Source organism: Sceloporus occidentalis, unplaced genomic scaffold, assembly GCF_023333645.1.
Source record: "Sceloporus occidentalis isolate IW3139 unplaced genomic scaffold, rSceOcc1.0.p SCAF_1, whole genome shotgun sequence".
Classification (NCBI taxonomy): domain Eukaryota; kingdom Metazoa; phylum Chordata; class Lepidosauria; order Squamata; family Phrynosomatidae; genus Sceloporus; species Sceloporus occidentalis.
The window spans coordinates 299,406,411-299,431,629 of NW_028316981.1; the positions used below are offsets into that span (position 1 = coordinate 299,406,411).

General features: G+C 42.2%; 1 protein-coding gene across 1 annotated transcript; it reads right to left on the reverse strand.

Annotated features, from left to right (window-relative positions):
* Positions 1-461: 461 nt before the first annotated feature.
* On the reverse strand, positions 462-8,735 carry GRP (gastrin releasing peptide). The gene is made up of 3 exons (XM_089513400.1): positions 8,526-8,735; positions 2,787-3,037; positions 462-864 (listed from the first exon to the last, which is right to left on the reverse strand). Exons 1-3 carry the CDS (start codon positions 8,722-8,724, stop codon positions 811-813), a joined length of 504 nt encoding a protein of 167 aa, XP_089369526.1. The 5' UTR covers positions 8,725-8,735; the 3' UTR covers positions 462-810.
* Positions 8,736-25,219: the final 16,484 nt, after the last annotated feature.

The window sequence follows — 25,219 nt, forward strand, 5'->3', positions numbered from 1 at the left end:
GCAGTTGGGGCACAGCAGGATAGTATATCCAGACCCTTCCCACCAGCAATCTCTGGTGCAACAGGAGTCCTGCATCTGAGTGTTGCACCAGAGACTGCTGACAAAAGGGGTCTGGAAACATCATCCTACTGCATCCCAATAGTCAGCAGAACAGACCACCGTCACTCGATGCAGCTGCTAAGATAGGTTTGGTGGATTGGGTCAAGGGGATATTACATAGTTTTGCTTTTCTAATGATATCTGTGATGTATGACTTTTGTTCTTATTATCTGATCAAGGAAGGATAGTTGCTTGCATGACCAGAGTGTGGTGGGTACGCTCTAGGTTTTAATCTGAATTTTAAGGGAAAGGACTTTCTGCTATCTAAGGTTTTTGAAACCCTATTTCCAAAATAGACACAGCACCTGAGATATGCCACCTTTGGGTCAGTAAAAGCACTCACAGTGTCTTAGAGAGAGAGATAGTTATTTATTGTGAATCTTGATTGATTGTGTAACATAAAAGGTGAAGTGAGACTGGAGGGAGAGAGAAACAGCAAAGTACCGTCAGAGAATTGGAAGACCCTTCATCAACAATTATGTACAACAAAGCAGTTCAAATGAAGAAAATGCTGCTTGCAAGAGGAAAAGCCGCCAGAGAGTGTAAGTCATCATTGTTAGAAATACAAGGGAACAGGTTATTTTACACGGAAAGAAAATCTTGTTTAACACAAAAGGCATTTCATTGGTTATCATATACAACAAAATGCTCATGAAAACATAGTCTCTTGAGGATATTATTCTATGCCTTCAGTTCGGGATGACAGCTGCTTCAACTAGGAGTGGTTTCTTTTCTATCCAGCACTTGCAGCAGATAATCCATCATCTGATGAAGAGAGAGAGAAAGGAAGGAAAATAGTTGGAAAACAATCTTGTAAAAAGCCACCTGGTGTCTTTTGACATGTATACAGTGGTGGTTGCTGGCTTCCTTGTCAGTGGGGTGGTGGATCTCCTCTGGGGTTTAGTCCAGAGCTGTCCAGGGTGATGATGAACCCTATTCCCAAAATATGTTAGGCAGCTCCTTTAGAGTTCAGAACAAAACTTGGAGTGGATTCAACTGCCCCACTGACATGAAAGCTACCAGTTGCCACTTTATGTGTGTATTATAAGCATGGCCTGAGATATTTTGCTCTCTCAGGCAAAGCAGCAAATTGTGCCCCTCTGCTTAAATCCATATATTAAGGTACAATTAGCTCTCCATATCCATGAATTTGATATCCACGGATTCAACCATCCAGGCCTTGAAAATATTTGGAAAATATATAAATTCCAAAAAGTAAACCTTGGTTTTGCTATTTTATATAAAGGAGACCATTTCACTATGTCTATTTTGGAAATAGGGTTTCAAAAACCTTAGATAGCAGAAAGTCCTTTCCCTTAAAATTCAATAGGTGGTAGAAAAGATGGATGGTTGTGATGTTAAAACATGGCCAGAGCATTCCTGGTAACTCTTCCTTATTTCGTGAAGCTCTAAACAGTGGCAGTTTGTAGTTCCAATCCCAGTATGATGAAGAATCTGCTCTTGGGAATACTCTGAATTTTACAGGATCTATCCAAGGTGCTGAACCTAATTTGAAAAAAGGGACTGGTATCTTCGATTCCTTTTTTACATTTTGGACTAAAACCCAGAGCAGATTCACCACCTTACAGACATTGGCATCACTGGCTGCCACTGGCCCTGCACAAAAGGTGTAAATCAGGCTTACTTTGCAGAAGATTAAGCAAACATAAACAGAAGGTGTTTGCCTCTTGGGACAGCTGTTTATCTCCAATGCAGTTTAATAATATAATCATAAATAAAATTTTATTTTTATCCCACTTCTCCAAAACAACGAAGGCAGCTTATGTTCAAGGTGGCTTACTTCCTGAGATGGTGTGATAAACATCCACTTCAGAACTATGTAGAAGAAAATCCTAAGGACCTCATCAAACTGCAAATTCCAGAACCACAGCATGGAGCCATGAAAATTAGTAATGTCAAACTGCTATAACTGTGTATCTTTTTATTCCAAAGATATCTTTTTGAATCTCATCTCTGCTGTGGACTCAGTCCTTGGCTTTTCAAACCCCACCCAAACCTTGGTCCCCGAATCTGCGCTATTGATAATGCTGACCTACCCATAAGGACTGTTGCAGAAATAAGAAGTTACCGCATGTTAAAGACTCTAAACACTGAAAGCCCTATAAACATATTAGAAATAAGTAAATAAATAAAGTATATTGTATTCATAAACTGCAGGTTGGAACAGATTTGTATGATACTTAAAAATAAGTGATTCAGAGCCTTATTGCACAAGAAAAGAAATCCAAAACAGATTGGGAGATTAACGGCTTTCTCTGAGCCTCTCCGCATGATATCGTATCACTTCCACACTCTTTCCAAGCCAGTCATAAAAGCATGCCTTTTGTGGTGCTGGAAAAATCCACTTGACAAAAGGCATGTTTTTATGACCATCTTCCTCAGGAAGGAGAATGGAAGTGATACGATGTCATGCAAAAAGGCACAGAGAAAGTTGCTACATTCCTGTTCCATTTTGAACTTCTTTTCTCATGCTATAAGGCTTTCAGTTTCTCGCTGGTTGAATTTCTTAGTTATATTTTCAGCTCTGTTGAGCCATGCTTTGCATCAAATAAATTGTGTTCCCAACAAATAAATTGAGCTGAACTGAACTGCACCACCTGGAAGCTTTGTGCATTCATAATCATCAATGACAGAATATCAAAGGTTATTGCAAAGTCTGCACTTACATCTTTGAGACTGCTGTTGTCTTCTGCCTCCCAAGCACTCTTGGCAGAAAACGGCAATTCTTCTCTGAGGACCTGAGTGCTTCGGTTTTCATTCCCATCTAGGAGCCTGAGGAACTGCTTGAGCGTCTCCTCCCATTGCAAATAGTCCCCCAGCTGCTTGATGTTATCAGGCAGTGAAGAGAAGGGGGACTCATTCCGTTCTTCGTATATATAAGGAAAATCCCCTGTACTTTTTTTCCCCATGAAGTGACCTGCAAGAAGAACCAGAAATGCTATTTAAATTAATGCCGAAAGCTACCACCCCATCATCTGACAAGGAGTGCTGTGGAATCATGGAATCAGAAGCTATTTTGGATGAAGTTGTAGTAGGAATTAGTAAAACTGTACCAACTCTGCATCTGGCTCCAAAATAAAAGTGCCTAGTTAGTTTGTTCCATATTTTGTGCCATATTCTAACTTTTAATGAATTTCAAATGGTTTTAAATCTATAGATTGTTCCATTGTTTTAAAATAACTTTAAATAACTCTTAGATATGTTTTTCTGGGGTTTTTTTGGTTTGTCTTTACTCTACACTCCTTTTACTGCTTTGTAAGTCATCTTAAATCCCAGTATTTGAGAAAAACCTAGATCTAAATTGATAAACCAGCAGCAACAACATCGGCCATGGGATTGTGTCTTATATCACACCTGAAGCAGCAGGACAGTGTAAGGGTTTCCAAGATGGGTTGTGTGGCCCTGCTAGCATTCACCATCTGAAGTGACTGCCTCATTCTGCCTAATGATAGAGCTAGCCCATAAGAGCAGCATCCTTGTCCGTTGTGCACATTCCTTTATTTTATACCACTGCAAATCCTGAACAATCAGATTTTACTTTCCAACTTCTGAAGCCCTACAAAAAGCAAACACAATGCATGTTTTTCTGATTATTTTAAAAACAAAGCAAAAGAAGCTTCAGGGGGCAGTGATTTTGTGTGATGAAGCATCAAAGAAGAAATGTCTCATGTAACCCTTTTTTCCACTGGCTGTTTTCCTCCCTAGTCCTCCAACGTACACCCAAATGTTTTGTCTCATGATGGAGTACCAGAAAAAAGTAGACACATCTGGAATCTTGGCAGGGGAGAAAAGGAGTTTGGGGGCCTTCGTTTTTGAGTAAGGAGACATGGATTGGGATAAGTACCTCCACTCAGAATCACATTCACACGAGGCTTCCTTAAGTTAAATCAAGTTACATGCAGCTGGTGATTAAGGTTTAACTTAGCTCTGTGGATACGGATGTTGAGCAATGTTTCTATCTATCACTTTACCATTCTCTGCAGTAACCTAATATCTGTCTCCAGCCAGTCCTGAAATTGAAGCAGTGGACCAATGGGACGTTGAAGTACTATTATATTCAAAGAATTGCTGCCAACCGGGGCAAGTTTATAAATGGACAAGTTCACAAATGTGAACCAGACAGTTTTGTACTTTCCATTTATCCAAGCTGCATTGGAAGAAGGAAAACTCACTGAACTTTTAGCACAGGTAGTACCGCCACTGTTGCAGAAATGTCTATAATCAATCAATCAGTGTCTAGGAAAGCTGATGCTGCCAACTTCTTTCTTTCAGTTAGTCTCAAAGGTGCTACAAGATCTCTCTGCATTCTGGACACCACAGTGCACTTAAGAGATTTTTCAATGACACAGCATGTTACTTTTCAAAGTACAGTTCCCAGAATCCCAGGGGACTGGCTTGGGTGCTGGCTGGGGAGGGATCTGGGAATTGTAGTGCAAAAAAAAAAAAAAGAAAAAAAAAAGAGAGGTAACTTTTCCAAGCTCTGGGCACTCTGGATTGCTTGAATGATGGCCACCTGGGCAGAGAGATTTTGATTTCTCAGCTCATGCATGCCTACTGTTCCAGCTTGCATTTCAGGGAAGACTAGCATGGCTTGCATTGAAGACAATGGTACTATGTGACCCAAGGCAGGCAGACAAAGAGATAGGACAGGTGTGTGCAAGTTACAGAGAAAATAAAAGATGGCTTGATGGAGTAACATATTCTGCTTTGGTCAGGCCCCACCTGGAGTACTGTGTCTAGTTCTGGGCACCACAATTCAAAAAGGGCATTGAGAAACTGGAGTGTGTCCAAAGGAGGGCGACAAAAATGGTGAAGGGTCTTGAAACGATGTCCTATGAGGAATGACTTAGGGAACTGGGGATGTTAGGCTTGGAGAAAAGAAGGTTAAGAAGTGATATGATAGCCCTCTTTAAATATTTGAAGGGATGCCATATTGAGGAAGGAGCAAACTTGTTTTCTGCTGCTCTAGAGACTAGGACCCGGAGCAATGAATGCAAGCTCCAGGAAAAGAGATTTCACCTCAACATTAAGAAGAACTTCCTGACAGTAAGGGCTGTTTGACAGTGGAACAAACTCCCTCGGAGTGTAGTGGAGTTTCCTTTCTTAGAGGTCTTTAAGCAGAGGCTGGATGAACATCTGTCAGGGATGCTTTGATTTAGATTTCCTGCATGGCAGGGGGTTGGACTGGATGGCCCTTCTGGTCTCTTCCATCTCTATGATTCTATGAAATTATTCACTGTGAAAGCTTTCAAGAATGGGAGGGAATCTTCTTGACCATTAAAACACCTGCCATGCAGACAGATGGTACCAGGTTCTATCACTGACATGAGAAAGACCTTAGGTTGGATCCAGAAAGTCCAAGTTGTTGTTCCAAAATGTGGACAGCCACTGAGCTTCAGTGGGCTCAGTTTTCCTGGATCTGAATGGCAAATGTGTTCTTTTGAGTGTGGCTTCTGTTCATGCACAGAGGGGAGACATCCATAAGTTTCGGGGGACAATCCTGAGGGTGCTCATTTGCCACAGAATGATGATGGAGAAAGAATAAAAATTGGAGAGACAAGGGAATTAAATACCCTTAAAGAGGACACAGATGACTGACTGACTGGACAGTGAACTGGACCATTCCTCTCTGCAATTCACACACACACACACACACACATGCATAGGAAAGCCAGTGTAGTGCAGTGGTTTGAGTGTTGGATTATATAACTTTAGAGATCAAGGTTCAAATCCCTGCTTGGCCATGAAAGCCCACTTGGGCAAGTCACAGTCTCTCAGCCTCAGAGGATGGCAATGGCAGACTTCCTCTGAAGATACTTGCCAAGAAAACTCTGTAGCCTTAGGTTCACCATAAGTAGGAAATGATTAGAAGACAAACAACACATCACACACATATATGCATGCACATACTCACATACACAGTTATTTGCTTACTTATCTTTTGCAAGTCCACAGCGGACAGCCATTGACAGACCTATTCTCCTTCTGTACTGCAGCCGATCATTCAGTACAGGTTCAGCATCCCTTATCCAAAAAGCCAAAATGCTCCAACATCCCAAACTTTTTGTACATTGACATGGCGCCGCAAGTTCAATATTACAAAATTGTGTTTTGTGCACAAAATTACTGCAAATGTTGTACAAAAATTGCCTTTGGGCTATTTGTATAGGGTGTATACGAAACATAACATGAATTTCGGGTTTAGACTAGGGTGCCATCTCCAAGATTTTGTATTTGCAAATCGATAGGGGTTTTTTTGTGGGTTTTTCAGGCTATGTGGCCATGTTCTAGAAAAACTTATTCCTGACATTTCACCAGCATCTGTGACTGGCATCTTCAGAGAATGCATTCTCTGAAGATGACAGTCACAGATGCTGGTGAAACGTCAGGAATAAACTATTCTAGAACATGGCCACATAGCCTGAAAAACCCACAAAAAACTATGGATGCTGGTCATCCTTCACTTTCCAAAATCTGATGAAAGAAATCCAACATTTGAAGCCCTTCTCATCCCAAGCATTTCGGATAAAGGAGACTCAAGATATAGTAACTTTCTGGCATTGAATCTACATTGGGTGAAGTGGTTTCTAGAAAAGAAAGGGCTCTTTTCTTAATTGGTGGATTCATTTTATCACTGAATTTGCAAAACCTGAGCAAGACGGATGGCTGGGGCTGATGGAAATCTCTCCTTCACAGGGTCACCCTATGTTGAAGCCAGCTTTGTGGCAAATAACACAACACACACACATACACACACACAGGGCCATACAAAGTACTTTGATTTTTTAAAAAATGGCCAAAGGATGGGGGAAAGGATGGACATTAAAGTCCCAAATTGGGATTGATGTTCAATGGAAGGGAGATTCGAACTTGCGGCCCCAAAGGAGAGCTTTCTCCTTTGGAGTCCAGCCAGGGTGGCCAGGTGTGTCCTCCCTTTCTTCCACCTTCTGTCCAGGAGGAATGTCCTCCATTCTGTGCAGGACTGAAAAGCATGGGCTGACATTTCTAGGAGGGTTGGGGGCTTTTCTTTGGGCAAGGGTTGTGGAAGGAAAGAGGGGAAAAGGAGGAAACTGGCAGACAGGCAGTACAGAAAGTGATTTGAGCCTTGGATTCAAATGCTGACCCTACAGAAAGCCAGGTTTTATTTTCAAAGTTTGGCAAACTAAACTGGAGGAAACTTCTTTGGCCACAAATCTGCTCCCTCATCCTATGAGCCTTCCTAGCATCCAAACCAGATAGATAGATAGATAGATAGATAGATAGATATTCTTGGCTTTTCCTCCAAACTTGAGTTATACACCTTTTGGACGACCTTTTTCTTCCTGTTGTATTCTACTCAGAGTTTGCAAAAGTTGGGTTTTTGGGACTGGGGGATTCTGGGAAGGATAGTCAGAAAGAGAGAGAGAGAGAAAGGTTTCCAAGTTGTGAGGAAACATCTGAGACATCTTTCTCCTGAGAAAACCAAATACGCCTCAGTTTTAGCACCACGCGGCTTCCTTTGGACGAGGCATCCATGCTGACAGATTTGGGGAACTTTACTCCAAGAAAGGCAATTCCCCCCCCCCTCCATCCTCTATCCTCTTTACTATGAGAGCCAGCATGATAGTGACTGACTCTGGAAACCAGGGTTCGAATCTCACCTCAGCCATGGAAACCCACTGAGCGACCTTGGGCGAGTCACACTCTCTCAGCCTCAGAGGATGGCCATGGCAAACCCCCTTCTGAACTAAGTTTGCCAAGAAAACCATATGAGAGGTTTCCCCTAGAGTCCTTTCCACATGTTGGGACACAAACAACCATCATAACACCCCTAAGTGACAAAACACTTCAAGGCAGAGACCAGCTCCTATCCTTTTTGGCCAGGTGTCCTCCTTTTCCAGGACATGTCCTCCATTTGAACCTTTTTTCCTCTCCAGGAGGAATTCCCTCCAAAGTCCTCCATTTGGAGCAATGGCCCAGAAGAAGGAGGGCTTCTAGCTTTTATAGTGTGGAGTGGGTGGGTGTGTCGTGTCCTCCATTTTCCTGGGAATGTCCTACACTTTGCGGTGCCTTGTGTCTCCTCCTTTGCTCCTAAGTCCATACTTAGTCCTGCTCCGAATGGAGGATGTTTGAGAAAATGGAGGACATGCCCAAAGTAAACCCCAAACCTCCTACGTCCATACTTAGTCCTGCTCCAAATGGAGGACTTTCAGGAAAAATGGAGGACATACTCAAAGAAAAGCCCCCAACCCTCTTAAAAATGCCAATCTATGCTTCTTAAGTCCTGCTCAGAATGGAGGACGTTTGAGATTAACTGGAGGACATGCCCAAAGAAAAGCCCCCAGCCCTGCTAGAAATGCCAAGACCTTCGCTTGTGGCAGCCCGAGCTTTGCCTCCTCCTTGCCGCTGCCTGCTGCCTTACTTACCCACCGCCCAGTGGCTGCCTCTGGGGTAGATCTTGGCCATCGGGGGCGCCCCTCCCTCGCCGCCTTGCAAGGGGGCTGCCCCGGCGCCGCTGCCCCCCAGGGCCAGGGCCAGGGCCAGCAGAGCCCACAGCCCCAGCAGCCCCAGCAGCCCCGAGCCAGGATGCTGCCGATGCCCCAGCAAGACCTCCGCCCGCGCCATCCTCCTCCTCCGCTGCCTTGGCTCCTGGCTCCTGGGCTGCTGCCTCTCGCCTTTATAGGCGAAGCCAAAGGGAAAGGTCAGGAGCCCAGCCCAGTCCCCCCCCCCCTTCCCAGGCGCCTCCTGCTCCAGAGCCCCCTCTCCCCCTCCCCTCCCCCTTGGAAGGAAGGAAGGAAGGAAGGAAGGGAAGGACGGGGCTGGCCCACGGGGAAGCATTGGGGAGGAAGATGCAAAAATATATGGGCAAGGATGCCCCAATGATTCCCCATGAGCTAGTCTGCCCCAATGATTCTCTATGGGCAAGTGTTTCCCAATGATTCTCTTTGGGCAAGTCTGCCCCAATGATTCCCTATGGGCAAGTCTGCCCCAATGATTCTCTATGGGCAAGTCTGCCCCAATGATTCCCTATGGGCAAGTCTGCCCCAATGATTCTCTATGGGCAAGTCTGCCCCAATGATTCCCTATGGGCAAGTATGCCCCAATGATTCCCTATGGGCAAGTATGCCCCAATGATTCCCTATGGGCAAGTATGCCCCAATGATTCTCTATGGGCAAGTCTGCCCCAATGATTCCCTATGGGCAAGTCTGCCCCAATGATTCCCTATGGGCAAGTATGCCCCAATGATTCCCTATGGGCAAGTCTGCCCCAATAATTCCTTATGGGCATGTATTCTCCAATGATTCTCTGTGGGCAAGTATAGACTCATAGAATCATAGAGTTGGAAGAGACCTCAAGGGCCATCCAGTCCAACCCCCTGCCATGCAGGAAATCCAATCAAAGCATCCCCAATAGATGGCCATCCAGCCTCTGCTTAAAGACCTCCAAGGAAGGAGACTCCAATACACTCTGAGGGAGTGTGTTCCACTGTCGAACAGCCCTCACTGTCAGGAAGTTCCTCCTAATGTTGAGGTGGAATCGCTTTTCCTGTAGTTTGCATCCATTGTTCTGGGTCAGTCTCTGGAGCAGCAGAAAACAAGCTTGCTCCCTCCTCAGTATGACATCCTTTCAAATATTTAAACAGGGCTATCACATCACCTCTTAACCTTCTTTTCTCCAGGCTAAACATTCCCAGCTCCCTGAGTCGTTCCTCATAGGGCAAGGTTTCCAGACCTTTCACCATTTTAGTCACCCTCCTTTGGACATGCTCCAGTTTCTCAACATCCTTTTTGAATTGTGGTGCCCAGAACTGGACACAATATTCCAGGTGAGGCCTGACTAGAGCAGAATACAGTGGCACTATTACTTCTCTTGATCTAGACACTATACTTTTATTGATGCAGCTTAAAATTGCATTGGCCTTTTTAGCTGCCACATCGCACTGTTGACTCATGTTCAACTTGTGGTCTACTTGGACTCCCAGATCCCTTTCACATGTAGTTTCATTCAGCCAGGTGTCCCCCATCCTATATCTGTGCATTTCATTTTTCTGCCCTAAGTGCAGTACCTTACATTTCTCTGTGTTGAATTTCATTTTGTTAGCTTTGGCCCAGCTTTCTAGTCTATTCACATCATTTTGAATGTTGATCCTGTCCTGGCAAGATTTGTTCAAGGGAGTGGGTTGCCCTGGCCATCCTCTGAGGCTGAAAGAGTGTGACTTCCCCCAAATCACCCAGTGGGCTTCATTTATTTTATTTATGTATCTCAAGGATTTATATCCCACCTTTCTCCCACAATAGGTTTCAAGGTGGGTCATGGCCGACCCTCTCATGGGGTTTTCTTGGCCATTGTTGTTCAGAGGGGGGTTGCCCTGGCCATCCTCTGAAACCGTGAGAGGGTGACCTGCCCAAGGATTATAACTGGGTTTCCCTGGGAATCCAGTTCTGGTCTCCAGAGTTGTAATCCGACGCTCAAACCACTGTGCCACCTTGTCTCTCTGCTGAACATAAAGAAAACAAAAATAATGGCCATGGAGAAAGTGCACAGAAACAACCTAGACAATGATGAAATCAGAATAGTTAAAGAGTCCCCTTTGCTTGTTGTTGCTGTGTGCCTTCAAGTTGTTTCCAACCTAAGGCAAGCCTATCTTGGGGGCTCCTTGGCAAGATTTGTTCAGAGGGGGTTTGCCATTGCCATCTCCAGAGACTGAGGGCATGTGACTTGCCCAAGGTCACCCAGTGGGTTTCATGGCTGAGCTGGGAATTGAACCCTGGTCTCCAGAGTCATAGACCAACACTCATGCCACTACATCACTCCTGCCTTGGGTTCAAATGAAGACTGCAGTCAAGAAATGAGAAGAAGACTAGGACTGGGAAGGGCAGCTGTGAAAGAACTAGAAAAGATCCTAAAGTGTAAAGATATACAACTGAGTACAGAAGTTGGAATTATCCAAGTCTTTGTATTCCCCATTAGATTATATGAGAGCTGGACAGTTAAGAAAGAAGATAGGAAGAAAATCAATTCATTCAAGATGTGGCGCTGGAGAAGAGTGCTGAGGATCCCATGGACAGCAAAAGGACAAACAAATGGGCCCTAGTTCAGATCAAGCCAGAAATCTCCCTGGAAGCTGAGATGATCAAGTTGAGGCTGTCATACTTTGGTCACATCATGAGAAGGCATGACTCATTGGGGAAAACACTAGGAACGGTGGAGGGAGATAGAAAGGAAGGAAAGCTGCATGGTAGATGGATGGACTCTATTAGGGAGATGTCAGTATGAGTTTGGAGGGAGTCTTGGAGATGTCTCATTCACAGGATCACCTTGAGTCCAGATAGACTTGAACTGAAAGAAGTTGGAAGCATAGGTTTTCATAGATTTGAGCCTACTTCCTCAGATGCATGTTTGGAGTGGAGAATTCAGAGACAGGTTTTTCATCCACAGAGTTGCCATAAGTCAAAGTCAGCTTGACAGCAAATGATGCAACAACAAACCATAGTTCAACAGAAAGCCCTATGTGTCCTCTCCGGCAACCTGTGGCAGTTGGTAGCTTGCAGTGGTGGACAGTGAATACACTCTAGGTTTATGCCTGCACCTTAAAGGAGCTATCCAAGGCAATTAGTCCCATTGCCAACATAGATTCTGCCCTTTGGACAGAAGGGCAGTTTTGACAAAAACCAGGAGCAGATTCACATCAGCACTGCTAGCATTGCTACCAAAAGTGGAGGCTGCAGATGGCAGAAGTAGGGAAAGGGCTCACCAAATGAAATCTTTGAAAGAGGTGCCCAGGCAATATGGAGATAATGGCCCAATGGTCTGATGCAGGAATAGTCCATTTGATCCATTCATGAAAAACAATTAATCTAGGATTTTGCCCAGAATTCCCTCATCTTTTCAGTGGTGTGCTTAATGTTCATGCCTGACTGGCCCAAGATCAGTCAGTTTATTGTTTATTAGAGACCTATCACCAGTTAAAAGTCTGAATGAGATTTCACTGCAGTTTCTTATTTTCCATCTCCCTTGTTCTCATCCAGGAAGTCCAGTTGCAGGACCCTGATATTTTCTGATGAATATGCAATCCCTCATTCCCACTCCTCTAGTGGCAGGCCATTTGTTCCTATCTCCTCTATACATTAAACAAGCCCCCACCAGAACTAAGCTATCAATAGAGAACAAAGCATGGATTTCCTTGTCTAAAGCTACTTCCATCATTCACCTCTCCATTTGAGGAAACTCCCCCTTCTATAAATGAAGGGGGATCTTTGTTTACTGCTGTGGTTGGTGAGACTTGATAAGGCTTTGGACTGCTGTCCCCTTATCAAAACAAGGGGAAGGGGCTCTGTGTTTGTGGAGTTACTGCCTGATAACCACAGGGGTTTCATACATGGATACTCTCGCTTTTGATTGATGAAGCCTCCCTCGCATACTGTGTTATTGTGTCTTGCACTGTATATTATGCCTACAGTCTTTCAGAGATACTGGGGAACACCTCTGCTAACACCCACCACTTAACTCAGACTGTTGATGTCTGGTGTCATCGGGTTTTTCTAAATGCCCCTTTCATTTTTGTGTTCCCACTCCACCACCAGCCCATGACTTTTCCTGCATGAAGATGCACATCATGTTCGTCTGACAGTATTTTTGCTAGCATGTTGTATCCGTTATCAAATCAGCAACATCAGCGTCAAATCTGTGTGATGCCTGGGAGCTCAAAGTTCTACACTGTGGATGCACATCAGATTCATTTGAGCATGGATGAGTTGTGTATCCATAGTTTTCATTTGGTGTTAGATATATCAACATTGCTTTCTTAGTTATCCCACCTATCTCCTTGTACTGGATCCAAGGCAGCTTACAAGCAATGAAAAACTGGGTACAACACACACACACGTGCGCAAGTGTAAAACAGTAAACACCTGTTTAGCTAAAAATGTTAAAATGTTGTTGTTGTTGTGTGCCTTCAACTTGCTTCTGACTTATAGTGGCCCCAACGTGAAACTATCATGGGAGTTTCTTGGCAAACTTTGTTCAGCGGGGCTAAATTCCTCAAAGTCTGAGAGAGTGTCACTTGCCCAGGGTCACCTAGTGGGTTTCCATGGCAGAGCATGGATTCGAATTCTGGTCTCCCAGAGCCTAGTCCAACACTCAAACCACAATACCATGCTGATTCTCCCTAAAACAATATAATATACAATTAAAACATAGCACAATCCAACTAAAAGCCCTGTCTGCCACATAAAATATAAGACAAAGGCCTGCCTGAACCTGGGGGCAAAATCCACAACTTGGGAGCAGCCAACAAGAAGGCTCATGTTTTCTCAAGTGGTTTTCTCCAGGCTTATATTCATTGCTTCCTGGTAATAGCACTTGGAACAATATTGCCTAATTTCAGTTTTATGGTTGAAAAAAATGGCCTGAATCATATTGATAACCCAATGGATTCAATGCGATTTACACAAATGTTGAGTTACCATTCAGCAACTGATGTATTTGATCAAGTCTAGATGGGAGTAACCAATTGGATTCAGGCCAAATTAACTGGAGTACAAAAAACATAAACCAGCAAGTTTATAGCCTATGGTGCTCATAGCTGGGAATGGGTATATGCAGCCATGTAAGACAATCAGCTATCATGCTGATTTGACAGGAAGAATGAATTCCCAAGATGACAAAACTGAGGCTGTCGTACTTTGGCCACATTATGAGAAGGCATGACTCACTTGAAAAGACAATAATGCTAGGAAAGGTGGAGGGAAGCAGAAAAAGAGGACGATCACATGCTAAATGGATGGACTCATTTAAGAAGGTCACAGCAATTAATATACAAGAATTAAGCAGAGCAGTGGAGGGCAGGAGGTGTCTCATCCACAGAAATCGCCATGAGTTGGGACTAACCTGAGGGTAGTTAACAACAACAACAACAATAAACAAACAAACAAATTCCAGCTCCCCAGCTCCCCTATCCAAATAGGAAATTGGCACCATCACCAGTTTTGTAACTGCCTGAAAAACTAGTATGGAGGAGATAGTATCCATGTAACAGAACATCTGCTTGTCTATGGAGGTAGCTTTCTTTGTGCATACATATCTCCCAGCTGAAATGAGGCAAAAGACATAGTCTTTCTTTATTAAACCTTTAGGAAGTCGACTAGCAAGAGAACATGAATAAATATAACTCCTTTCCCATCCTATAATTATACCCTGAAAAATCATTTTGTATAGATAGATATACTGTCATAAATTTGCATTTATCCTCATTATCATTTATTCTGTGTTACTGAGCATATATAAGCAAAGGAATGCTCCAACACTAAACCACTTTAAGTGACTCAGCCACTTTCCTTTGAATCAGTGACTTCGTATTATGTAGATTATAGGCACACCTGTGTACAAATCCAGTGGAAAGTTCTCCTGGTATTCCAATACTTGCCCAACTAACTTTAGGGAAAATGGGAGACAATCCAGTTTTGTTTGTTGGGAAGGCATGAAATGAAGTTTGATTTTTATAATCACATTCCCATGAGAGTGCCTTTAGGGCTGAAGGGTGGAATATAAATACCATAAATAAATAAATAAATAAATAATATTTTTAAATTTATTTTCATTTCTGCAAAATTGTTGTTGTGTGCCTTCAAGTCATTTCTGACTTATGGCAACTCTAAGGCAAACCTATCATGGGATTTTCTTGGCAAGATTTGTTCAGAGGCTGAGAGTGTGTGACTTGCCCAGTTGGTTTTCTTGGCTGGACTGGGATTCGAACCCTGGTCTCCAGAGTTGTAGTCCAACATTCAAACCACTGCATCTGCTTATTTCTTCTTTCTTAAGGAAGATTTTATGAAAATAAGAAAGCATGTTTCCCAAAAGTCAGATTTCAATATTTTGGAGATACTGCAACACATCACTAATAGTCTGCACATAATGATAAGCTAGTTAGTGGTTTGTGTTGATTCAATTGTAGTCCAAAAATACCCCCCTCCCCCCCCCCCAAAAAAAGTTAATCTAAACTGAGGCCACAAGGAACAAATTGGTGTTCTGAGGTTCCTAAGGTATGAATGGGTGGTAAAAATGTGCTTTCTGAATGTGAATTTTGAAACACAAAATTCATTTGTTTCATATATACCTTATACACATAGCCTGAAGGTAATTTTATGTAATATTTTTAATAATTTGTGCATGAAACAAAGTTTGCATACACTGAGCCTTCAGAAAGCAGTGTCCCTGTCTCAGCCACCCATGAAAAAAGTTTTGGGTTTTGGAATATTTTTTATTTCAGAATTCCAGACAAGGGAGACTCAAGCTGTACATCATAATTTAGAAGAAGTAACCAGTGGTATATTTTGGAATACATATGCTCAGCATGACAGTTCTTATAGCCACCATTCCCAACCTCCATGAACAACCCAAAAATGCAAGACAGATGTGTGTCCATATCACCCAATCACTTCTAGCAGGTTTGATATCCACCAGGCGCAGGACTTTGTAAAGTCAGTGAGTCTTAATTCCCCATTCAAAACAAAGCTGCACTAAAATACCTTGGATAAAAACAGGTCACAATAATCTGTTGCTGCTGAGAAAATTCATTCCGTGACCTTAGTAAATATGGCTGGTAAACTCTGGGGGAACAGAGACACCACAGGGAGGTGGCAGATGGTATCACTGGTCCTGCTAGTCAGAAAGTCCTGGAAATTTGACCCTATGAGACCTGGTTTGATTATAGCACATCTTGAAAGATCAGGTGAAGCAGTTCATCATGCTTTTTAGTTACATGGTTGTCACCTTTATGGATTCTTCATACTCTAGAAATCATGGACCCAGGTGGAAATGGATCAAATTTGTCCAGTTGCTTTGTGAATCCTCTCCCTGAACCAGTTTTAATCATTCCTTCCTTCACTTTCAAGAATATATACTTAAAAGGGCATATAGAGGGAAGAGAAAGGCTTCTGTAAAGAGCACGCAATCTTTTAACAAGCAACAACCTAGGATAAAATCATTTTGCGCTGGGGAGGGGACTAATGTAATGGATTTCTCTGCCATGCTCAATCTGAAAACTGAAATTGATTTTCAAGAAAGGATCTATAATGGCCAACAGGTATTGTGGGCATATCTCAAATCCACACTTAATCATTACATCAATATTACCCATCTGTGTTTGGTTGCTGTGATACACCACTCTGTACTTGACACATTTCATCCTAAAGATGTAGTAAAGAACCAAATGGCCCAGAATTTGTGAACTTAGGGAATGACATCCCTCATTGGTTCCTTGTTGTTATTTGATCTCAGAAATTATTTTAAAAGATGAAAGATGATGTGGTCAGTTATTACAATGCCTATAAAGCCCTCTTCAGATATTTCAGCATTGAGCTAGTGTGGCATAGTGATTTGAGTGCTGGACTGTGACTCTGGAGGACTGGATTTGATTTTTAGCTCGGCCAGGAAACCCACTGGGTGGCCTTGGACAAGTCACATGCTCTCAGCCTCAGAGGAAGGCAATGGAGTTTATCAAATGGGAGGAATTTCTCTTAAATTCGAATGAAAAGAAAGTGGGGCCAGAACGCATTCACTTAAAGTCGCTAGTTTCGCGCAATTACGTGAATACGCATTGCATTTGAACTGGCTCCCCATTGCCCGAAAATAGCATGCCATTGCCCGAATTTGAATGTGGCAGTCTATCACGCAATAATGTGAAACCACATGATTGTGTTTGGACTGACTTCCCATTGCCCAAATTTGCGTGTGGTCGGTTATCACGCAATAACATTAAACCCCATGATTGCATTCAGATTGCCATTGGATTATATTTCCAATTCCCCATGCCTGATAAACTCCATGACAAACCTCCTCTGAACAAATCTTGCCATGAAAACCCCATAACAGGTTCACTTTAAAGTCACCATAAGTCAGAAACGCACCACATCACCACATATAGTAAAAGGCTGCATGGAAGCCCTTTTCTCCATTATTGAATCAATTATCTTCTGTACAGAGACAACTTTTTGAAAGGAAGAGGATCAGCGTGAATGATGGAAAGGCATAAGAGTGAGCTTTTTCCCCCCCAGTGGGTAGCATCCTATTAGTGACACACCATATTCAAACGTAAATTGTGCAGTACATGCGGAGAAATTATTTTGAGATTTGCAATAGCTGTATTCAGCTGACAGCAGAAGAAGTGGAGCTGTGCATGCAGAACCATTGCACATATGGATGTACAAAAAGGGTACATTGTGCATTTCACATTGCACAACAGGGCCCATTCATGAACATGCTGTTGTTCTGCAAGGGGCGTTGTGTAGTACAGTACTAGTATAATTCCAACAGCTGTGACAATATGGAATTGTGGTCTAGGAAAGTTGAGCTGTATTCATAAATGAACAATATTACTGAAATGAACAAAATTGATTGAGCCCAAAGGGTATGCTGTGAAAAAATGTACAGCAGCTACTGTGTGTGTGTGTGTGTGTGTGTGTATGTGTGCTGTGTACCTTCAAGTCATTTCTGCCTCAGGCGACCCTAGGGGGAACCTATCATGGGGTTTTCTTGGCAAGATTTGTTCAGAGAAGCTTTGCCATTGCTTTCCCCTGAGGCAGCCATTTACACATTGCAACACAGAGAGAGCAAAGGCCAAAAGAGGGCACATATTTCCATGCAATTTGCATATGCTGATGTAAAGTTATAGATGCAAATATAAAAAAGAATGAAAAATATTTTTTAAAATTACTTTAAATAGAAATACAATCACATATACTACAGGAGTGGTGGGCATGTTCTTAGGATCAGGGGATCCGTTTGACACCCATGGGAAGATCAGTTTTCAGGCATCAGTTTACCCCCCTGCCTTGGGCTGACCAGACCCAAAAATTCCTGGGGGAAAGGTAATATAAAAATCATAACTAGATACCTTCAGTGTTTCACAGATGAAAACTGGGACACGTGAAACCAAGCAACTTCAGAGTGAGTCTGACTAACAAAAGTTAAAAATGAGAAAGAACACAGAAGCTAAGAAAGACTGCAGCAGTTTGCCTTTGTCTGAGCCTACTGGGAAGGCCAAGATTCTGCCCTCCTCTCCCCCCTCCCACCCTCACTGAATTAAATGAATGCCAACTCTTTTTGAATTTTGAACTCTGCGGCAATAGAAGGGAGCCAAGGACAAAGAGGGAAAGGGAGAGGAGGAGAGAGAAACTGGGACATTTTAACAATGGGGACTGTCTCCGACAAATCAGGGCAGTTGAAAGTATGGAAGTACAGTCAGTGCTCCATATCCATGGATTTTTTTATCCATTGATTCAAACATTCATGGTTTGAAAACATTTTAAAAAATGCATAAATTCTAAAAAGCAAACCTTGATCGTGCCACTTCATAGAAGGGATACCATTTTACAATTCCATTGTATTTAATGGGACTTGAGCATCCACCAATATTGTTATCCATGGGGGTCCTGGAACCAAAGCCCAGTGGATACCAGGAGCCCACTGTACTTACCCTGCACCTGGTTCTAATGCAAAATAATTCCTTTTGGAGGCTTGCAGGAATGAAATTGTTGAAGGGTGTGTGGGATGAATCTTTTGGGGCAGAGGGGAAGAGATGAGTCTTAGAGGGACTGAAGACTCCAGGGTTTTCAGCCCCACCTGCGACTTCATGTGACCCATGGGCAAACTTTGCCCACCACTTTAATAGAATGATTAAAACTGGTAACCAAGTGACCTCTGTGCTGCTCAGTCTCCTGCTGTGCAGATATCAATGTTCAATAGGCAACTTCCAAGCCCCCCTCTCTCTTGCTCTTCCTTTCGTAGGGTTCTTCAGTATTAATCTGGACTTGGACTGGGCACCTTCAAGTTGGATGACTGTCCTCTGATCAGAGTTCCCAGATCTCAGGGACTCTGTTCTCTGGTCCACAATGCAAGGGGAAGGAATCTCAGGGCATGAGATTCCTTGAAATGTGTGTGTGTTCCTCATTTGTTAGACTTGGCATTTTTTTTAATTTGAAAGGCATACTCTGTGCAAGTGTAGTTGATGCTGCTTAATGTATTTTGCTTTATAGAAATCACCAGGTCTTGCTTCTCTGTGACATCGCAGCAAATAGTCCTTCAGTCTCAGGATTTGGTCCTGAAATCTCAGGGTATGCCTGATCTGGCAACATACCTCTGATAGCCCTTCAAATAGTCAAGAGTTCTCTGTGAAGCAGGCCACCCTAAGAAAAAGGATTGCCAGAAAACATAAATTCAGGAAGCAGATATATAAAAAATAAAATTAAGCGGGAAGGGGAGAACTGTGCCTGCCAAAGGCCACAGGGCAATTAAGGCTATATGGAAGGCTCGTGATACCAAATCAGTGCTCCTTATGAAAAGTGTTTTTCCATCAAGAAGAGTACTGGTGTCATCATTCTTTCCATCTACAAGATTATGCCTTGAAGCTAAGGAAATGAAACACTTTCTGCTTTTAGTGATTAGGAAAAGCGTGTGGCCTTGGAAATAAGGATTTGGTAGGGTCTAAGGAGGGGACGAATCGTAAATGGAAGTAGCTCCATGGTTCAAGTGACTGGCACAATCGATCACTTCCTATCCCCCACCCACACCCAATTTATGTCCATTTCTGGAAACCACATCTGGAAGCCATACCGTACAAAGAGTGACTTAGGGAGCTGGGTATGTTTAGCCTGGAGAAGATTAAGAAGTGATACAAAAGCCCTGTTTAAATATTTGAAGGGGTGTCATATTGAGGATGCAGCAAGCTTGTTTTCTGCAACTCCAGAGACTTGGGGGTTATTCACAGTGTGAAAATAATCTGGGATAAATGTGGGTTAAATCTCCATTATTCACACGCATCCCGAATGCACCCATTAAGTTGGAGGGGGGCTGCCAAAAAACTTCACTTAATCTGGGATAATTGATATCAGTTTTTCCCCTGTGTTTTTTAAAAAAAGATCCTCACCATATGTAGTGTGAATAACCAATGTGTAGCCCCAAATAGACTTGGGGTAAAACATTGCATACCAAAAAAAGGGGTTTGAATTCTTGCACATGCGAGCAACTGAATTTGCAAAGATGCGGATCGATGTGGATCGACGCAGTTCCATAATGTGAATGACAAACCTGGAATGTGTGAGTAAGATAATTTGCATCGTCACTAAAAAAATGAATGACCACTAGGACCAGGAGCAGTGGATGCAAGCGACAGGAAAAGAGATTCCACCTCAACATTAGGAAGAACTTTCTGACAGCGAGAGCTGTTGACAGTGGAATATGTTGCCTTGAAGTGTGGTGGAGTCACCTTCTTTGGAGGTTTTTAAACAGAGGTCAGATGACCATTTGTCAGGGATGCTTTGATTGTGAGTTCCTGCATGGCAGAATGATGTTGGACTGGAAGGTCCTTGGGGTCTCTCTCAACTCTATGATTCTATGATTCTATGACATGTGACTGAATGGGGATTTTCCCAGGAGGTACTCCAGTATGTATGTGTGTGTTTTAAAATTCCCAGTGCTTCCCACTGTCATTCAATGTGTATGACTGTTTCTGTGTCAGGCTGGTAGCCTAGAATGGTCCTGTCAGGTCAGCAGAAAAGTCCCATATAGGCCTCCACGAACCATTCCATCCCTGGAATGTCCCATTTTGAGACCTACTCTCTGCTAAAGGAATACAGTCGGCCCTTCTTATACACGGATTTTTTATACACGGATTCAAGCATACACGGTTTGAAAATGTTCCAAAAAAGTATAATACACGGTTTGAAAATGTTCCAAAAAAGTATAATACACGGTTTGAAAATGTTCCAAAAAAGTATAATACACGGTTTGAAAATGTTCCAAAAAAGTATAAATTTACCTTGATTTTCCATTTTTTATAAGGGACACCATTTTGCTACGTCATTATATTTAATGGGACTTGAGCATACACGGATTTTGTTATACACGGGGGATCTTGGAACCAAACCCCAGTGTATAACAAGGGTCCACTGTACTCAACATTCTTGGTGCCAAGCTGCTGTTTGCAAAAGGTTTAAGAAAATTTTAATTACAATATATACTAATCATTCATTTAAATATATAAATAAATAAACATGGCAAACTCTGAATTTAATTGAGAAATTCCCCATTCTGAATTCTACTTTCAGTTCTCCTACCAAAGAAATTGATGTACATCAAGGGATCTACCGGGATTCTTATTCAGCCATTGCATGTAAACTTGCCAGGGAATGAAAGAAATAAAAAATGAATGGATGCACAGATGGATGGATGGACTGAAGTTGTCCCAGAAATGGTTAATCGTGATACTTCTCAGGCTGACAAACGTGAAGAGTTTTGTCTTACGTTTGTAACTGGGGATGATGCATGTACACTTAGAACAGCAAAAAGCACGAGAGCAACAGCAGAAATAAATGGTCCAAGAGGTCTTCAACTGAAAGTGAAGAGGAGCTTCTGACGCTAGCAAAGTAATTTGATAAAAACAGATGTCACTGGGGATCAAGATGCTCCCTGTTATGATTTTGTCAAACACAAAGATGTCTGTTGGACAGCAAGAAGATACACAGTAGGAGGAGGGATGCATAGCAGGTCCTTGGGGGATTACTGTTGTGAAAAGTCCATAGATCCCAGGGACAAGAGGAGTAGAAGAATCCCTGCTTCATAGCTTCATCCAGTCACATCCAGATTTTGGAAACATTCCTCATTGGGACTGGGGGCAACCAATGGCTTCCATTATTAGTAGAGTGATGAATCTGCTCCATTTTTTAGTCCAAATGTTAAAGGACCTATCCAATACACTGAACCTATTCCCCCCCCCCCCCCCAAACTGCTACAACCGTGTAGATACCCTGTGGTAGCAGTCAAAAAAAGTAGTCCTCCAGATGTTGTTGAACTGCAATTCCCAGCAATCACACCCTGGCCATGCTGGCTAGAGATGCTGAGACTTGCAGTCCAACAACCACTTTGGCTTGATCCTACTGTACATCTATGCAAATGGACTTTTTTGGTCTGGTCCAACAGGGCCTGTCTTCATTACTGAGATGTTCCACAAGTATCTTTGTTGGGACATGTAGGCAAGCCTGGAAATAGATTGCGAGCAAGATGATGATGTATTTAATGAGCATGTAAATGCTATCAGCATGTACAAAAATGATTGCCTCTTACAATAGAGATGCCAAAATGAAATAAAGTATTGTACAACTAGGATTAGAGAGCCTGCAGGACACTGCTGTGGAACACTGGAAGTTATTGCAGTCTAGGAGGTGACAGCGTCTTTCAGCACAGAATGTAATAAGGCTAATCGGTAATAAATATAAAATGATGAATAGTATAGGGTGTGATGTATATACCTTATCTTATCTCTCCTGTTATTTCTGGCTTCCTCTGACAGCAACTACAATTTAATTCATCTGAGTAAGCACACAATATGAAGCAGATGGTTTCTAATGGAAAGGAGGGAACCCTTTTGCCTATAAAACAACCACTTTAGAAGGACTAATGGGAGAGAATATTCTAGGTATGGAGATCTTCTGTTGCAATCTTTTCAGCTACAACCAATCACCTGCATTTATTTTTTCACTTTTTCTAAAAAAAAACAAAAAAGAAGAAGATATTTGTTGTTAATATAGGTTTTCTCTCATAATATAGCTATATGTTTGCCATCCAGACAGAGATTAAAACAAATGCTAGAAAATGGCCTCTGAAATGCACTTGTCTGTTCCAAACTGTTGTAGAAACACAATGGATTTCAAGAATGGTTCTTGGTAAAGATGACACCCAGAGGTTGTTCAGATGGTGAAAATAATCCAGGATTAATCCGGGTTGAATTTCCATTGTTCACCTGAAACCCGAATGCCAAAAAACCCACTTAACCCAGGATAATCGATATCGGGTTTTTCTCCCAAGTTTTTTTTTTATATAGATTCACATCATAAGCAGTCTGAATAACCAATCTGAACAGACCTGGGATAATTTGGGATTAAACTCTGAATGCCTTGAATGTGTTTCAAATATATTTGCATAGTCGACTCCATGTTTATTCAAAACCTGGCACATGTGAGCAACCAAACTCCCAGGAATGTGCATAGATGCAGATCCAGAGTGTGAATAACACACCTGGAATGCATGAGGTCATTCACATCATCTTTCTGGTTTAATCTCTTTTTAGTATTACTATGTTTTTATACTGGGGGGAGAGATAGCGGTTTTTAGAATTTTTAACTGTATCACGTTTTATTGTTGTAATCTGCTTGGATTCCAAGTGATTAAGTGGAATATAAATTATTATTATTGTTGTTATTATTATTATTATTCCACTAAAAAGACATCTGAATGACCCCCCCCCAAGTGATTAGTTGTTTATGCTATGGATATAAGATCTGTATTTAAACAGGTGAGTGGGGGAAAATACTGGTTATCTAAATGAGTTTATTGAGGTATGCAATCTGCCATGGAAAGTTTAAAACAAAAAACAATACATCAGTCTGTTGGAATGGTAAGTGAAATGTCAATGGATGCATTGGATCCAGAAGCTTGAATACAGTTCAGTTAAAAGCATGTTTTCACTGCAATATATCTTTTGCTGTTTACTTTGACATGCTTCTTTCATTCACAAACTTTTCTGAAAATGCTTACATAAGGTGTAGAGCTAGCCCAAGAAAGCTATCAGAGATGTACTTTGTAAAGCATCAGGAATGTGTTCTTGATCAGAATCTATCAATGACAAGAAATAAAGCTTATTAGTAAAAGGAAACCATGCCAGTTTTTTTGGGTGGGTTTTTCAGGCTGTGTAGCCATGTTCTAGAAGATGGCCACATAGCCCAAAAAACCCACAAAAAACTATGGATGTGTCAGGGATTTGAAAGGTTAAAACACAGCACACAGGGAAATGCTTGATGTGTGTGTGTTTGGCCATGAGCATTCAGCAGAGTGGCAAGGTTGATCTAGCACAGCTGAAGCTCATTGTGTCAAGGACTCTTCAGTGTCCAAGTGCACGTAGCCATGGATGATGAAACATGTGTCTGGATTGCAGAGGAGACACATGGCATGGCTACACACCTGAACTCACTGGGTTTGGGAGACCACATGGTCTAGAGTCTATATAAACCCAGGGGTTGCAAGGGTGTGGTGTGGGTTTGAAGTAGGAGTTGGATTGGTATGTTGTGGAGTTTGAGAGATCTAGTTTTGTATAATAGCACTGTGAATAAAGAGCACTTTGGGGACTTTTGTTTCTCTGGTGATTTATCAGAAGAAGCTACAGCATCGGTTTGCTGTGTGTCCCTGGAGGTTCCTGCATTGCTGCAGTTCCTGGAAGACATCCAGTTGCTGTCATCCCAATTGGACTCTGGGAGCCACGCTTCGGTTTCTGGAAATTTGCCAGCTCTGCTCCAAGGGTCTGATTTAACCCCAGGACTCATTGGAGTTGCTGACAAGGGTTGTTGGACCCCAGCAGTTGCGCTGACAGGATGCCAGCCGTGAAAACCTTCGACAAACCATGCCAGGGTTTTGTTCTTCAATTATAACTGATGAATATACCAGGATTTGTTGCAATTCTTTAGGGAAGAAAGTGGACTATCAAATCAACAAACGTTTCTCAACAACTTTCTCATTTTGTAAAAACATTTTTTTACGGCATCTGTTCTTGTTTTCCAAAGCATTATGTTGGAGACCAGGTTTGGAGAAGTTACTTTTTTGTAACTTCTAGGCACATACTGAATTCGCAGTCCCCATAAATAATTTTTTGAAACTGCTATTGAAGCTTTGGCATGTCCTGTCTTCTAGGTGAGAACTTTAACCAGTTTGTTTTTATACAACCCTTCCAAAAGCTGCAATTTTCTTCATAAATGCAGCATTAAAAACTCAAGAGATTAAAACAATTCAAATGTAAGAGAAAACCGAGTTTTCATCCACCCAGCAAGATTGTTTGAATGCTTAGTTCTTGTCTGGCTTTTGGTCTCAGTTTAATCAATCATGTCACGTTTGTGATGCTGAATAAGGATTACCCCTGCTTTTTCTTAATTTTAACCCTTTTGCCTATAAAACCACCACTTTAGAAGGACTAAAGCAGATAGGAACAATATGATCTTCTCTATGCTGATAATATATCTTTGGCCTGTTACAGACTGCCAAAATAAAGCTGCTTCGGGTCTCTTTGGAGGTATGCTA

Coding starts and splice junctions, on each gene's coding strand:
- GRP (XM_089513400.1), bottom strand. CDS start 8,724: ATGGCGCGGGCGGAGGTCTTGCTGGGGCATCGGCAGCATCCTGGCTCG. Junction 3,038..8,525: donor AGGCAGCCACTGGGCGGTGG/GTAAGTAAGGCA, acceptor TTCTTCTTGCAG/GTCACTTCATGGGGAAAAAA. Junction 865..2,786: donor ACAACAGCAGTCTCAAAGAT/GTAAGTGCAGAC, acceptor TCTCTTCATCAG/ATGATGGATTATCTGCTGCA.